This window comes from Pleurodeles waltl, chromosome 4_1 (assembly GCF_031143425.1).
Source record: "Pleurodeles waltl isolate 20211129_DDA chromosome 4_1, aPleWal1.hap1.20221129, whole genome shotgun sequence".
Lineage (NCBI taxonomy): Eukaryota > Metazoa > Chordata > Amphibia > Caudata > Salamandridae > Pleurodeles > Pleurodeles waltl.
The window spans coordinates 140,637,481-140,653,377 of NC_090442.1; the positions used below are offsets into that span (position 1 = coordinate 140,637,481).

A 15,897-nucleotide genomic window follows, 5' to 3' on the forward strand; every position below is an offset into this window, starting at 1 on the left:
CTGCCTTACATCCCAAGTAACCTCCAAAGGCTTGTTGGCTTGCCTCCTGTTCCATGAGACTCAGATATATCAAGTCTCTACCCCCGCTCCTGCACCTGGTTCACTGGAAGAGGACCCAGATACTAGTACCAGAAAAGTTGATGCATCTCCAGTCTGCTTGGAACAGCACCAGTGCATCTACCCTGTTGCGGGAGTAGAACTGGTGTATCGTGCTCGGAACCAATGCATCACCTTGAAAGTAAGATGCTCAGACCCACGCGTCGTTGTCACAGCAGCTTGGAGAGATTGACACATCCCTTCGACTGCATGGAGAAACCCAGCACATCGCACTTCAAAACCAGCGCAGCTTGTTGCTTCGTCTTTGAAACCGATGCATCACCACAACTGCGTAAAGAAAATCGATGCATCACCCCGACTGCGGGCCCAACATTGGTCCATACCTCAACGCATTGTTCGTCTGCACCCTTTATCTCACTTTTGCGACCAGGATAAAGGTACTCTGTTCACCAGCACTTCATGGCTCTTGTCCCCGACCTGTCCTCATTCATGGTCAGCCTGAACTGTTGACTTTGCCTCAGCCCAGATAACCTCTTTTTGCACTTATTGCTTCTAAGCGCTAGAACTCTTTTTATTCTTTAAAAATTAATAACTTGACTTCTATTTATTGGATTTTTGTAGTTTTGGGCTTGATTTATTTATGAATTTTTTACGAGGTGTGGAGTTTTTTTGTGGTGTTTTCATTGTGTTACTGTGTGTTTGTGTGCTGCACAAATACTTTACACATGTCCTCTTTAGATAAGCCGCACTGTTCTATGCCAAGGTACTAGAAGGTGAGCACAGGTCATCTTTTAGTGTGTATCTGACTTACCTTGACTAAGATTTTGGTTCCTTCTTATACAGAGTGCATACTCTGATGACCAGAAACCCGATTTCTAACAGGATATTCGTCTGCTTCATAAAGTGTGGAGTTTCCTAATTCTGCCCAACTCTGTAAGTCGAGTTTTAAGTTAAGTAATCACGAATATAAAATACATTTACAGAGAGCTAGGAGCATTTCCATCAATAACCTTAGTGGAAATTAGTGATGAACAGTGCGTTTTAAACATTTTAGGGGTGCAACAGTGATGAAAACTAAATACAATTTAGATGTAATTTTACAGGGAATGTTGGAAACACAGGGCCGGCTTTAGGGCAGTGCGATTGGTGCAGCCATACTGGGCACCCACCTGGGGAGGAGGGGCACTGACCTTAGGGGAGGGTGCTGTGTTTAGCAATAACTTACAATTTGAAAACACCTGCTGCAGATTTCCCTTTGCGTCCAACTTTCAGGCATGAATACAAATATCAAGTTAACTTTTGTGATTAATGATCTTGCTAGAGAGAGAGATCAGTGTTTTACTTAGTGGCAGTTTCGACTCACCATAAAGTAGAGCAGAGGGTTAATATGCCTGCAGCAAAGAAAGCATACTGTACAGATCACAGATCTGTATTTTATGTGGATGGCTAATTGGATTACTGCTTTTGTCACAAAGATTATTTTGTTACTGCATGAAATAGGTTAGGAATTTATGTTTTTTTGCCCAGTGTTACAGGCATGTTGTATGAAATATGTTGTACCAAAGGAGACCTTCAATAGACATCAGTCAGCAAGACAGGTGAGCATGGGAATGGATAGGTGATTATATGAGCTCGGGATGGGTTATTTGAGGCATTTGGCCTGGCTGAGGACACTAATCCCATAGATGGACAGACAGCAGCAGCTCTACTTCTAAGTGTCTAAGTGGTGGTTTCACAATTTGCATTTAGAATCCTGCTCTGTAATAACTTTTCTCTTTGATGCTGCTTGAAAAGTACCTGCCATTGGGATGCTGCAGAGTCCTGTACTTCTGGAATTATGGACATTCTCCACTCTTTCACATGGCATCCTCAAAGTGGCGCCCTCTATGTGGCTAACATTGCCTGGACGAGCATGTACTAGTGGTTAATGTAGACAGCATAGAACCTGCCATGTACACAAGAAATGGAAATATTTACTTGGGAAGAATTGTTTGGCATTAGTAGTAGTGCAGATAAAAGTCAACCTTCATGTTATGAAACAGTTAAGAGACTGACAATTATTATACAACTTTGCTCAGCCTTCAATACCCTGATTATGGTTTCCACAATATTTAGCTTTAGGAGATGAATGTTATGGCAAGTTATGTTGACTTGTAGAGTGCACTGATTACCTGTGAGGGTATGAAGGTGCTTGAGCAGGTGTGTTGGAATGTATACATAGACTTATTCTAACAGACAACTTTTCACCTTCTTGTGGAACTCATTTGTGAGGTGGAGACCTCAGTGTGTTGTGGAGGTTTGTTCCATGCTTTGGGTGCAATGTAGGAGAACGAGCGCACTCCTGCTCTGCTTTTCTTAATGTGGTGGGAGCATGTGTGAGTGACAGTGAGGCTGAGGGTAGGTGAAAGTGTATGCGTTAGTTTACGTATGCTGGTGGAGTGTCGTGTATGGCATTGTAGGTGTGTGTGAGGAGATTGAATTGGCTGTGTTGGTGAGTGGGGAGCCAGTGGAGCTCTCTGAGGTGAGGGTAGATGTGGGTGCTGTGTTGAAGATTGAGTATGAATCCTGCAGCAGCATTTTGAATGGCCTCAAGGCTGTGCAGGAGATGCAAGGGCATTCCGGCATAGATTTTGCTTGTGATGAGGGCTTTCGTGACGATTCGACTCCTCAGCGTGTTGACCCTGCCAGGGTTATCTTGATATTAAACCATTTCTGAAAGATAGATATTCTGTTATTGCAGCCCTTTGTAATGTGGCGGAATAATTTGGGACATTTCAGATTCACATTACTGCTAGTTTGGGTATTTGCAGCCCTCTGCACAGGGCATTAACCTAACAAACTAACTGGCTCATGCAAACAAAATAAAGATCTCTAGAGCAGATACTTTATCTTGCCAGACTGTATTTCACAACAGACCAGTGTAGGCTGGAGCAATGTCAGTCCATCGTAAGTCACACCTGAAGTGATGACTCTGCCTCAGCACAATAATAAAAGCACTGTGCTATATTGGATTCTGGAGTTTCCTGATTGCACACTGCTTCTGAATATCTGGGAGATTTAGGTAGTGGCAACTACCTATGTATCAGGAACAGGAAAGGTCATGAAAGTTGCTGGCTTAAGGCTCAATATCCTATACAGTTGTGCAATCTTTTCACACATCAAATGTGTGTTTGACATACCATGCATGAAAGGTGAAAAGGTAGTTTAGCTAATGCCCACTGAATTCTTGACCTCTCAGCTGTGCCTGTAAACTAATTTTAGTACTACCAATACCAGCAGCTCTTCACACACAACATTGTGGCATCCTTCAGCGGTTCATCATGTCTCCTGTTTCATTCAACATCTACATAACCCAATCACCTGATTATATTTGTCCATACCAGTAGGGGAAGGCATATTCGTTGTAGCATCTCTCTGCGGCTCCGCATTTGGCCAATCTACAGTGACCTTGCATTCTGCCCACAAATTTCAATGTCAAAGAAAGTATTCAAGTACTCCCAGAGTGCTCTCAAAATCATCAAAATTCTATCCATTGGTCAGGGTTCAACTTTGGGATTTGCTATGTGAATGTGAAAAGATCACCACAACTCCAGGGCATGTGAACTTACTTGCCGTCCTGCACCTCTCTCAATAGGTACTCTCCAACCTCTATAACACTCACATTTGCTCAACTGTCTGCTCCGCCTATGTCATCTTTCTTTTTCTTTTTCATCCTCCTGCTTGATATTAGTCTGCAGTGTGTCACGTGGAACAGCACTACACTGAGCACCATTAATTAATATAGGTTGTTACTTTGGTCTAGTGTTTTAGCAGCTGTATGAACAATATTTATTAATGCATGTTTGAGACCTGTTGCAAAACAAGTAAAATTATTTTCATTCTTTAGTTCTAAATTGCTGAAAATGTTGATTAAATTTCCTTAGATATGCCCAAAATCTCATTTCTGCAACTGTGTCTTCAACAATCCATGTTCTGAGCTCCCCTTCCTCATTCTATTCTTCCTATATCGCTATACACCTTCTTTATTTATAAATCTCAAAAAGTGAGCACCTGGGAAAATAATAAATGTGATGTGACCCTTAAAGATCTATGTATCCTACCTTGTCTAAATGCCACTACTCCCTCCCCCACTACCTATGCTAGGGCAAAACCTGAAGATCCATCCCTTCTGGATGACCCCAGGATCAAGAAGATTGCAGCAAAGCACAAGAAAACATCTGCTCAGGTACCTGGTGACAGTGAGGTTCATTCAAACTAATGGCTCTAAAAATGTAAATCTACTGATCCTTTTATCCCTCTACTTTTCTTGACCTGCTCCATATTCCTCTCTGTAACCTTTGTTGTAATACTTTCTTCCTGTCTGTCCTCTTCATGTTGGTTTTGTTCTGCCTATTGCATCTAAGGGTGTGTGAACCTTATCAAGGAGCATATATAGTTCTGACATTGACCTTGGACACGTTTGGAACTCAGCAGTATTCTAAGGGTTAACTCAGTTTGAGTCTTTTGCACCAGTCTGCTAATCACTGTAAGCCATCTTAATTCCAGAAATGCAGGAGGCTTGCTGGAAACTAAACCAGTCTTTGATCATTGCACACACTTTGAGGTGTGCTTTGTAGATTTCCAAACTCTTATTCAGCTTTTTAGCCATATTTACAGGTAATGTTCACACTTCACCTCAAACACACCCTGGACACTGTAGATCTTTCATCTTTCTGTCAGATCGCCACAAGCCTGGGAGGCTTAAATTTGTCATCATATCCCTAGTGCCAAATACCTCAGACATTTACTGGCCCATCTATAATTTTAGCAGTTGAGTGAGAATCCCTGCATGGTCCCTTTAGCAGTACATCAGTAACGTGGTAATGGGATTTGTGGCTTGGTATAATAGTCTCAAACACCAGGTGTAGGAAGTTGGCTCTGTACATACTATCTCAAAGTGAGAGATAGCGTGCACAGAGTCCAAGGGTTCCCATTAAAAGTAAGGTAGTGGCAACATTAGATAATTCTAATGCTCTAGTTTGTGGTAGTGTGGTCGAGCAGTAGGCTTAACAGAGGGTAGTGTTAAGCATTTGTTGTACACACACAGGCAATAAATGAGGAACACACACTCAAAGACTTAACTCCAGGCCAATAGTTTTTATAGAGAAAAATATATTTTCTTAATTTATTTTAGAACAACAAGATTCAAGATCTGAAGTAAATACATAAAATGCAAGGTACTTCTCATAGGTAAGTAAGGAACTTTGAATTAGAGCAGTAACATACACAGTTTTAGTTAAAATGCCAATAAGCTATTTTAAAAGTGGACACACTGCAAAAATCAACAGTTCCTGGGGGAGGTAAGTATTGGCTAGTTTTTCATGTAAGTAAGGCACTTACAAGTTCAAGTTCCTGGGCATAGGCAGCCCACCGTTGGGAGTTCAAGGCAACCCCCAAAGTCACCACACCAGCAACACAGGGCCGGTCAGGTGCAGAGGTCAATGGAGGGCCCAAAACACATAGGCGCCTATGAAGAACAGGGGGGCTCCGGTTCCAGTCTGCCAACAGGTAAGTACCTGCATCTTCAGAGGGCAGACCAGGGGGGGTTTGTAGAGCACTGGGGGGGACACAAGTAGGCACACAAAACACACCCTCAGCGGCACAGGGGCAGCCGGGTGCAGTGTGCTTAGCAGGCGTCGGGTTTTCAATAGGAATCAATGGAGGGACCCGGGGGTCACTCTAGCAGTGCAGGCAGGCAGGGCACAGGGGGGCTTCTCGGGCCAGCCACCGACTGGGCTAGGCAGGGGGCCACCTGATGGTCACTCCTGCACTGGAGTTCGGTTCCTTCTGGTCCTGGGGCTGCGGGTGCAGTGCTTGGTCCAGGCATCGGGTTCTTTGTTCCAGGCAATTGCGGTCAGGGGGAGCCTCTGGATCCTCTCTGCATGCATCACTGTGGGGGTCCAGGATGGTCGTCTCAGGTTACTCACAAGGTCTCAGTCACCTGGGAGTCCACCCTGTAGTGTTGGTTCTCTGGAGCTCAAACCGGGGGCGTTGGGTGCAGAGGGTGAAGTCTCACGATTCCGGCGGGAAGAGTGAAGTCTTTAAAAGTTGCAAGAAAGTTGCAAAGTTGTTGCTGTTTTTGAACAGTGCTGCTGTTCTCAGGAGTTCCTTGGTCCTTCGGGTTCAGGGCAGTCCTCTGAGGCTTCAGAGGTCGCTATACCCTGTCGGATGCGTCGCTGTGCAGGTTCTTTGAGTCGGGAGACAGGCCGGTAGGGCTGTGGCGAAGTCAGTTGTCATCTCCGTCATCTCTGCAGGGCTTTCAGGTCAGCAGTCCTTCTTGTTGTAGGTTGCAGGAATCTGATTTCCTTGGACCTGGGTTGCCCCTGAATACTAGATTTAGGGGTGTGTTTTAGGTCAGGAGGGCAGTAGCCAATGGCTACTGTCCTGGAGGGTGGCTACACCCTCTTTGTGCCTCCTCCCTGAGGGGAAGGGGGCACATCCCTAATCCTATTGGGGGAATCCTCCAATCTCAAGATGGAGGATTTCTAAAGGCAGGGGTCACCTCAGCTCAGGACACCTTAGGGGCTGTCCTGACTGGTGGGTGACTCCTCCTTGTTTTTCTCATTATCCTCTCCTGCCTTGCTGCCAAAAGTGGGGGCAGTGGCCGGAGGGGCGGGCATCTCCACTAGCTGGGATGCCCAGGGGTGCTGTAACAAATGGCATGAACCTTTTAGCTCACCGCTAGGTGTTACAGCTCCTGCAGGGGGAGGTGAGAAGCACCTCCACCCAGTGCAGGCTTTGTTTCTGTCCTCAGAGAGCACAAAGGCTCTCACCCCAGGGGGCAGAAACTTGTCTCAGTGACAGGCTGGCACAGACCAGTCAGTCCTGCACTGAAGGATTGGGTAAATACAGGGGGCATCTTCTAAGATGCCCTCTGTGTGCATTTTGTAATAAATCCAACACTGGCATCAGTGTGTTTTTTTTTGTCTGAGAAGTTTGATACCAAACTTCCCAGTATTCAGTGTAGCCATTATGAAACTGTGGAGTTCGTTCTTGACAAACTCCCAGACCATATACTTAATATGGCCACACTGTACTTACACTGTCTACGAATGGACTTAGACACTGTAGGGGCATATTGCTCATGCAGCTCTGCCCTCACCTGTGGTATAGTGCACCCTGCCTTAGGGCTGTGAGGCCTGCTAGAGGGGTGACTTACCCGTGCCACAGGCAGTATTTTGTGTGCGTAGCATCCTGAGGGGGATGCCATGTCGACTTTACCTTTTTCTCCCCACCAACACACACAATCTGCTATGGCAGTGTGCATGTGTTAGGTGAGGGGTCCTTTAGGGTGGCACAACACATGCTGCAGCCCTTAGGGACCTTCCCTGGTCATAGGGCCCTTGGTACCACTGGTACCTTTTACAAGGGACTTATCTGTGTGCCAGGGGTGTGCCAATTGTGGAAGAATGGTACATTTTTAAGTGAAGAACACTGGTGCTTGGGCCTGGTTAGCAGGGTCCCAGCACACTTCTCAGTCAAGTCAGCATCAATATCAGGCAAAAGGTGGGGGTAACTGCCACGGGGAGCCATTATCCTTCACCAGGTCTAAACCTTTAAGGCGCCTTGACGGTTAAGAAACAATTCTTCTTCATCTCAGTTGGTTCCAAGTTCTGCTTTGAGAGATTCTTCTTCCTCTTCTAGCAAACACAGAAGGTTTAAGAAAAGAAAGGAAATTAAATGGGAGAAGTGTGAATTGGTATTGAGTTCATTGCCTCACTCAGACTGGATGAATTTCAGTACTGAATAACCAGAAACTACATCTGTGTTTCTTCTGGCACCACTGGTTGCTTCCCAATGTTTGTTTCTTCCTCTAATTATTCCCTAAACAGTTCGAATTCAGAGGGGGAGTTTACTGTACCAGATTCTTTTGACAGATAATCATTTTGGCTCTTCATTGGGAGATGTTATGGCAATCTGTCCTCATTTTACTTCAGGCAGTATGGCTCATCTCCAAATTTAGAATATGGATGATCCCTAATCCATTTATTTTGTCTGGACATACCGCTCAAGTCTTCTTTGATAACAAATTATTATTTATGCCTGTGGTGTTTAAAGTAATACCATAGTGAACTTAAAAACCACCCTGCCTTCCCTTTTTGCTGTCCAGAATCTCCAAATCCTAAGAGTTGCTACTTCAGTTCTTCAGTTCTCTAGTTTCTTTTGCCAAAGGAAGAGAACTGCTAATCTTGAAAGGAACAAGAAATATCACAGATGCAGCCATGGCATCTACAATGTGCACATTTAATGGCTCTCTAAGAGATTGTGATCCTGCAACAGAACCTGTTCCTTGGGTAAATGAGGAATGAAACACCTCGTCCAACACCCACGGTGCCAGGAAAAGCTATGGGTGACATTTTTGAGGATTTCGCAGAATCTGACGATGATGATGAACCCTTACATCTCCGAGCTTGTAGAGCCCTCCACTGTCTTTTGGCTAGGGTCACCCTATACAAAAATACCACATACTTACAAAAGAGTAATTGGTTAACGCCCAGTGTTAAGCTCCAGGATGATTTCATCCTAAATCTCCCATTTCAGTTCTTCTTGAGGTTTACACCTTCTAAGTAAACAAGGACCTACGTTAAGCCTGGAATCCTTGCTAATCAAATAGTCCCTGCTGAGGTGGAATAGACCTCATTCTGGGCCACCCAAATGCCAAATGCAAAATATCTAATGATGCAACCTTTATTGTTATGGGCAGTTTGTGGGGACGGTTGATCTGGAAAAAAGACAAAGGTCCAGCGCCTCAACCTCCCTGTCTGAACAAAGGCATGGGCATTTCAGGACAAGAAGTGCCTTTAGAAATTAATTTGATACTACTGGACAGCTTGCAAATTGATCAGATTTTAAAAACCAAAACACCCCAGCTACCCAGCCAAGTCCAGCTAACAGATTGTTAAAATGTTATGTAAATGAGTTGCATGTGCATGCCTATGCTATGGCACACTTGACATAACGTGGCCACTGCCTACTCACAAAGTGCTGCATGTAGAAAGTTTTAGAAACCTATGCATTAAGCAGCGCTGCCCTGAACCTTTTTGTCTCTGAATGCAAAATCATTGAAAATGCGCCTGCAAGCTAGTATCAAGTAAATGGGAGAGCCACACAACATTAAGTGGAAAAGCAGGCAAATTTGAGTAGTCAATTGTTTTTTGACAGAGAGTTTGTGACCGAGAGGGCGCGGAGAGAGGGAGAAAAGAAGAGGTAATGAAGGGACAATTAGGAAGCAAAAGAGAGGGTGTATGTGTGCATAATGTTTACAAATATGTAAGTACCAACTGGGCAGTATTGAGTTTGGAATGGATCTTCTCCATAACAACAAACAGAAGATCTGCAGAAAGATTCTAACTATACTAGTAAGGAAGAATTATGTTTTCATTTATTTTCCTTTCATTGCAATTTACAACAATATTCAACATAGGTGGATAGAGTAAATGAGAAAACAAATACTGGTGAGAAGCATAGGTCAGTATCCAACAATGTTTGAGCCCAATTTGTATTTTCGATCATGCACATCCACACTCAGGGGCATATTTATACTCTGTTTGCGCCGGATTTGCATAATTGTTTTATGCAAATCTGGCGCAAACTTAACTCCATATTTATACTTTGGCGCTAGACCCGTCTAGCGCCAAATTTATGGAGTTTGAGTCATTTTTTTACAGTGGAAACCTACCTTGCGTTAATGAGATGCAAGGTAGGCGTTCCAGGGCAAAAAATGACTCTAAGACCTTTGCACCTTATTTATACTCCCGTGCGTCGGGTGGGGGGAGGGCGTTAAAAAATGTCTCTAAACCAGTTTAGAGTCATTTTTTAACGCCTGGGTCAGGGCAGGCGTTAAGGGACCTGTGGGCTTATTTCCATGGTCTCGGACCATGGAAGCAGTCCACAGGTGCCCTTCCCTGCCCCCAGGGACACCCCCTGCCACCCTCGCCCACCCCTGGAGGACACCCATGGATGGGGGGACCCATCTGCGGTAAGTAGAGGTAAGTATTTTTTTTTTTTAAAGTGGCATAGGGGGGTCTAACTTGGTCCCCCCTACATGCCATTGTGCCCAATGGCCATGCCCAGGGGACAGCAGTCCCCTGGGCATGGCCATTGGGTAGGAGGGCATGACTCCTCTCTTTGCTAAGACAGGGGTCATTTCCATTGGGGTTGTGCGTCAAAAAATGACGCTAATCAGGTTTGAGTCAATATTTGTGGCTCTAACCTGACTTGCACCATTCTTTGACGCACAACCCCCGTTCTTCCGTACGCCTCCGCTGCCGGTTAGAGTCATTTATTTTTACGCTAACCAGGCCGCAGCGCCGGCTAACGTCATTCCATAAGTAAGGCGCCCGGCTGGCGCGTTGGAATGGCGTTAGCCGGCGGTACACTTTTTAAAAAGTATAAATATGGGCCTCAGTGCCTTGCAACTTAGGAAATCATAAGCAGTGTTAAGGATGTATGGGGTGTGTACAGTGATGATCCATATGCCCTGGGACTGCATTGCACATCACAGTTAGCCAACATCTGGAGTTTGGTAACATGAGCAAGAAGTATTTTTTTAGTTATTTTCCAACACTTACCCTTTCTTTCCCTAAGTTGACATTTCTAATGTAGATCATCTTGGGACCGTTCCAAAGTTCTATGCAAGTTTGCCCCAGATCACCAGTTTTGGTTTCATCACCTCTTTTCAAGTGGATACCTTGTATGTCAGTAGTATAGACTTAGACCTAGAAGACATGCATCCCCAAAGTTTCGCAGGCTGTTTTTGAGGGTTGCATATTTAAAAGTATTCTTTCGGTTTTTTTTAGGTGTTACTACGGTTCCTAATCCAGAGAAATTTGATTGTAATTCCCAAATCTATAACTCCAGAGCGCATTCAGCAAAACTTTCAGGTGAGGTGTGACACTTGGACTGTACCGATGTGCTAGGTTTCGTGGGTAAAATGCGCAGTGCGTTTCAGATTAATAGAGCTTGTGTTTAATGGAGACAGTGAAATCATTGTCAGGTAACCTAAATCTGATCTGTGCGTTTTGACATGTTCAACTCAATACTATTGGGGTCACCCTGTTGATCTTCTGAGCCCCCAAAAGGAGAAATGCCTTTTATGAACAAAGAAGAACTGGCAGGTGTCTCATTCCTGCCTCTAGAGAGTCATGCTCTCGAGAGGGAATGTTAGGAGTCAGGCAAACCCATCAGAGAATCTCTTATCAGCAGGTGATCGTAAATGGTGCCCCGCCTTTGTACCTCGAAATCAGTAAACATACACAATAATTGGTATTTTATTATGTGCAATTATTTGCTACATATAATTCAACTACAAATCATATGCATCAGAATGATGCTGATTATTATGAAAAACTGCAGTCATTATGCAATTTAGGGCAAATTTTAGAAAAACCCTAATCATCCTTAGCCTATTAGCTTATTTCCAGCCCAAAATGTATTACACTTCTTGCTTTATGGCTGGTTGTTTTACTAAGTTTTATCATGCCAAGCCATGAATAATTTTCACACATAACTTCTGCTGTCATCGAGTCAGCTGTCGAAACTCATGACCTCATTACGAGTCTGGTGGTCCAAGACCTGCAGTGACAGTCAGTCAGACCACCGCAGCTGTGGAGCTCTGACTGCCACTTTACAATCTTGCAAAAACAACAAATGCTGGACGGAATACAGAACCAATCAAACACTCACCCCCAGTCACAGACCTGGGTTTAATCCATCAATGTTTTTTTTGCTTGCCATGCCATTCCAGTTGGACCCAGCCATATGCAAATCAGTCTTGACCCTGTTCCCCATGGGAACAGTCCAGCCCAAACTGCCAGGCCAGGTCCTCCCTTGACCAGAAACAAGCATCCTGGGACCGGTTTCAGGGTATCACCCTTCATCAGCCAGGTTAGCTTGAATCGGGTGGCATAGCAAGCACTGGACCCACGTCTGGGCATACCCTTCCCACTTGGGGCAACAAATGCAAAAACAACAAATGATGGACAGGATGGCAAACCAATCAAACATTCACCCCCAGTCACAAATCTGGGTTTAATCCATCAGTTTTTTGGCTTGCCATGCCATTCCAGTTTGGACCCAGCCATATGCAAATCAGTCTTGACCCTGTTTCTCCTGGGAACAGTCCAGCCCGAACTGCCAGGCCAGGTCCTCCCCTGACCAGAAACAAGCATCCTGGGGCCGGTTTCAAGGTATCACCCTTCATCAGCCAGGCCAGCTTGAATCTGGTTGCATAGCAAGCACGGGACCCACGTCTGGGCAACAAATGCAAAAACAATAAATGATGGACGGAATGCAGAACGAATCAAACATTCACCCCCAGTCACAGATCTGGGCTCACTGTGCCTCTGGATTCAATTTAGCCAGGGTGATGGCACTGTCCCCACCGGTCAGCCCGGTTAGCACACTCATGTTAGCATATAACCCGGCCTGTCATTTATTTAACATACATTCTATTTTATGAAAGCCCTGCCACACATTTGCTGAATGTTTTTTAATTAATATTTTTTTATTGTGGGCCATGTGTAGGTGGCAGCATATTTTCTTTTTTTCCTTTTTTATTTTTGTTGCTTATGTTTGCAGTCCGAACATTTAAAAAATAACTATTGAACCCATCTGCTATGGGCAAATCTATTGTCTTAGCTAATACTTGTTTTATTCTCGAGAAGTTGCAAAATTCCGCCAAGTCGGTTTAGTCATTTGTGGGCTTTATCCAGGGTGGTAGTCGTCAAGGTCCTTCTGAAAACGCTCTTTTGGGGCAGTTGGAAACTTTCTTTTAATGTGTGGCTTTTCGAAATCAAATAGAAACTGTAGGGGACCAGAATATTGATGCCTAAGTATTGTCTGACAAAACGTTTGTGTCCTCAGACAAGGGGGTGCACACTTTGTTACCTGGTTGAGCTCAGCAATTACATCCCTCGATTATGACTGAAAATCATAATCAAGGGAAGATGGAAGATCCTATGCATTTTCTCATTTAAAGTACAAATGTGAAGTGACCGGAACACAATCTTTATTCATACACCAGAAGGACATAGCTTTGTTCATGCTTTTTGTGATGTCTGTGCAAATTACCACCATTTTCATTCTTCTAAGATGTGTAGTGGGCAATTTGCTCGATATCCAAGGTGCAGCTTGCCCCATCAGGTAGATGACCAGTTCTAAATTGAAAATGTAAAGGAAACCAAAATTCTATGTTGGATGCCTATTAAAACTGCAATGATCAAGATCCTAATTTTGGTCTTCGTGGAGGGAATTCTCCGTCACAAACGTGATGGATATCCCGTCCACCTTATTACGATCACCATAGGATATCATGGGATCGTAATAAGGCAGACGGGATATCCGTCACGTTTTGTGTTGGAGTATTCCCCTCCGCCAAGATCTAAATCAGGTCCATACTGTGTTTTAGAAGAATTGCCTCGCTCCTTCTGTGATTGCCAATTTACAGTTTATTGACCATTTCTCTGGTGTTGTTCAATTGATCCGATTTATGTTTCTCCTGGCATTCCCAGATATTTGATTTTAAACTGACTCAAGATGAGATGGACACCCTTCTGAGCTTTAACAGAAACTGGCGATTCTGTGACTTGGAAATGTAAGTATCCTGCATGGTAAAAAGTGGAGCTCATGTTTTTAAAAAAAATCATTAATAGGGAAATTGCCACACACTTGAAGGAATGTAAATGACAGAAATTATCTTCATTCAGTATGGAATTCAAACCTGTGACTTGTAAGTTGCATCAGTATATGGTTTACCCACTGAGTCACCTTTTATAGTATGTTTTTCAAGAAGGTAGTCCCAAACTAAACAAATAAATTAAACATGTTTTTATTGAATGGATGTTAGTTGCTGGAGTCCAACTACAGGATGCCTGTAGCCTCACTGTGCACATTTAAGTGCCTTTGTGATATTAGTAGATGCCTGAGGGCATTTGTTTTATAATGCAGTCGAAAATACCAAGCGAGGAGAGGGACTGGGCAAAGGATAAAGCCAGGATCCAACCCAGTGATTTCTTCACATAGCCAAAGGTAATGCACAGAAGGTGGGGACACTAGTCACATGGTATGTTCACGGGGTAGACCCTTTACCTGCTGGGCATGGCTGCAACAGACACAGGGCAGAGGTAGAGGGCATAGGGCATGCCTGTAGACTATGCAGAACTAAATAAATTCACTGACAGCAACTTTTCCAAATGGCTTTTATGACTGGCTATTTAGATCACAAATATGTTATAACACAGAATGAAAAACACAGAAGCCCTTTAGCTTTCAATTTAAGAATTGTCATGGTTTTGGTCTACAATCAGTGATATACCTAATTTATGATTAGCTAATCAACCATCACAAAAGACATCACTGGTGACGTAAGACACCATCACCAAATACTTCAACAGTGGCATTATTCAAGATACATATGCCAGTAAAAGCACAGTCTAATTTGCCTACAATGTATGGTTGTTGACAGTGAAACAAATCAATGGATGTGTCCCTATGGCTTAAGAGCTAGTCAAATTCCCTCAAGTCATCTGGCATTTCATTTTGTACTTGAGATAGCGTGGAAAGGAATGCCATCCGCTTTCCCATCTATAGTTTTTAGAGGGAGGCAGCAGATTTCTGTTGCCCAATCTCTGTATTTTTATAAGGGAGATGGATATGTAATTTTAGCCATGTGGGGAGAAAATGTGACAGAACAACTAGGTCCTAAACAACTATAGCCTAAACCACTACTGCTAAACAACTAAAAAGTCTCTACAACTAAGTACTGAACAACTACTGTCTAAACAACAATTGTGCCTGAATAACAATTGCCTGAACAACTAATATATATATATTCTAAACAATTAATAAACCATAAAAAAACAAAAAGAAAACCTTACCTTAAAATTAGTTGTTCAGGCAATTGTTATTCAGGCACAATTGTTGTTTAGACAGTAGTTGTTCAGTACTTAGTTGTAGAGACTTTTTAGTTGTTTAGCAGTAGTGGTTCAGGCAAGTAGTGGTTTAGACCTAGTTGTTCAGGATGTTTCCCATGTGGGGATCTTTGCCTTCCTTGGTGTTAATTAAAACGTTGGTTGGCATTGTCTGCTGGCACTGAAAATTGCCTTTGTCTGCAAAGTGGTAGAATATATTTTCTAGAGTGTGTGCACCTGCTTTCTGAACCCCCAGAGCACTTTAGTATTACAGAAGGGGCCGTGAACTCTTTCACAGCCCCTTTGTAATGCATGTAGCACCAACACATATCCATTGTCAGCACTATCCTGAGGTGTTCCCTCATGTGCATCGGGCGTGGACCCAGGAAAATGAGGGAAACACTTTGTCTGCGCATGCACTGTATTATTGACACAACCACAGAGGCAAACAGGCAAAGAGGCCATCAAGATGCGCACTGACCATGCTTCACAAAGAGGGTGCCCTTCTGGAGGAGAGCATGGGGGTACCATGGACCCTCCAGTTATATCCTACAGTTTGGTGGGTGCAGTGACACTGCACCCACCTACTTGGGGCTTTCTGTACCCCTTTGTTAAGCAAGTGGTGTTACTGCCTGCACAGAGAAAGACGGATAGGTTGCTTCAAACAGCCAGTCCACCTTTCACTAATGCACTACCACAGGGCAGGGCAGTTTCACATCTGCCCTGGGGGGGCGCATTATCAGGAAAATGGCACAGTGTGCCTGTTTGAGGCAGCTGCACCTATTTAAAGGAACATTATGCCCTCCCTATTATATTGCCGAAGATAGTTCTATGGTTAAACCAAGTGCACAATTTTTAAAACAAAGAGTACCGGTGCCAAAGCTTTTTTCAA

General features: G+C 43.9%; 1 protein-coding gene across 1 annotated transcript in view; it reads left to right on the forward strand.

Annotated features, from left to right (window-relative positions):
* LOC138287476 (aldo-keto reductase family 1 member B1-like) overlaps positions 1 to 15,897 on the forward strand; it is a 97,770-nt gene that overhangs the window by 78,574 nt on the left and 3,299 nt on the right. Inside the window, exons 7-9 of the mRNA XM_069227918.1 lie at positions 4,201 to 4,282; positions 10,896 to 10,979; positions 13,608 to 13,690. Of these exons, the coding sequence (XP_069084019.1) occupies positions 4,201 to 4,282; positions 10,896 to 10,979; positions 13,608 to 13,690 (249 nt within the window). The remainder of the gene's footprint in view (positions 1 to 4,200; positions 4,283 to 10,895; positions 10,980 to 13,607; positions 13,691 to 15,897) is intronic.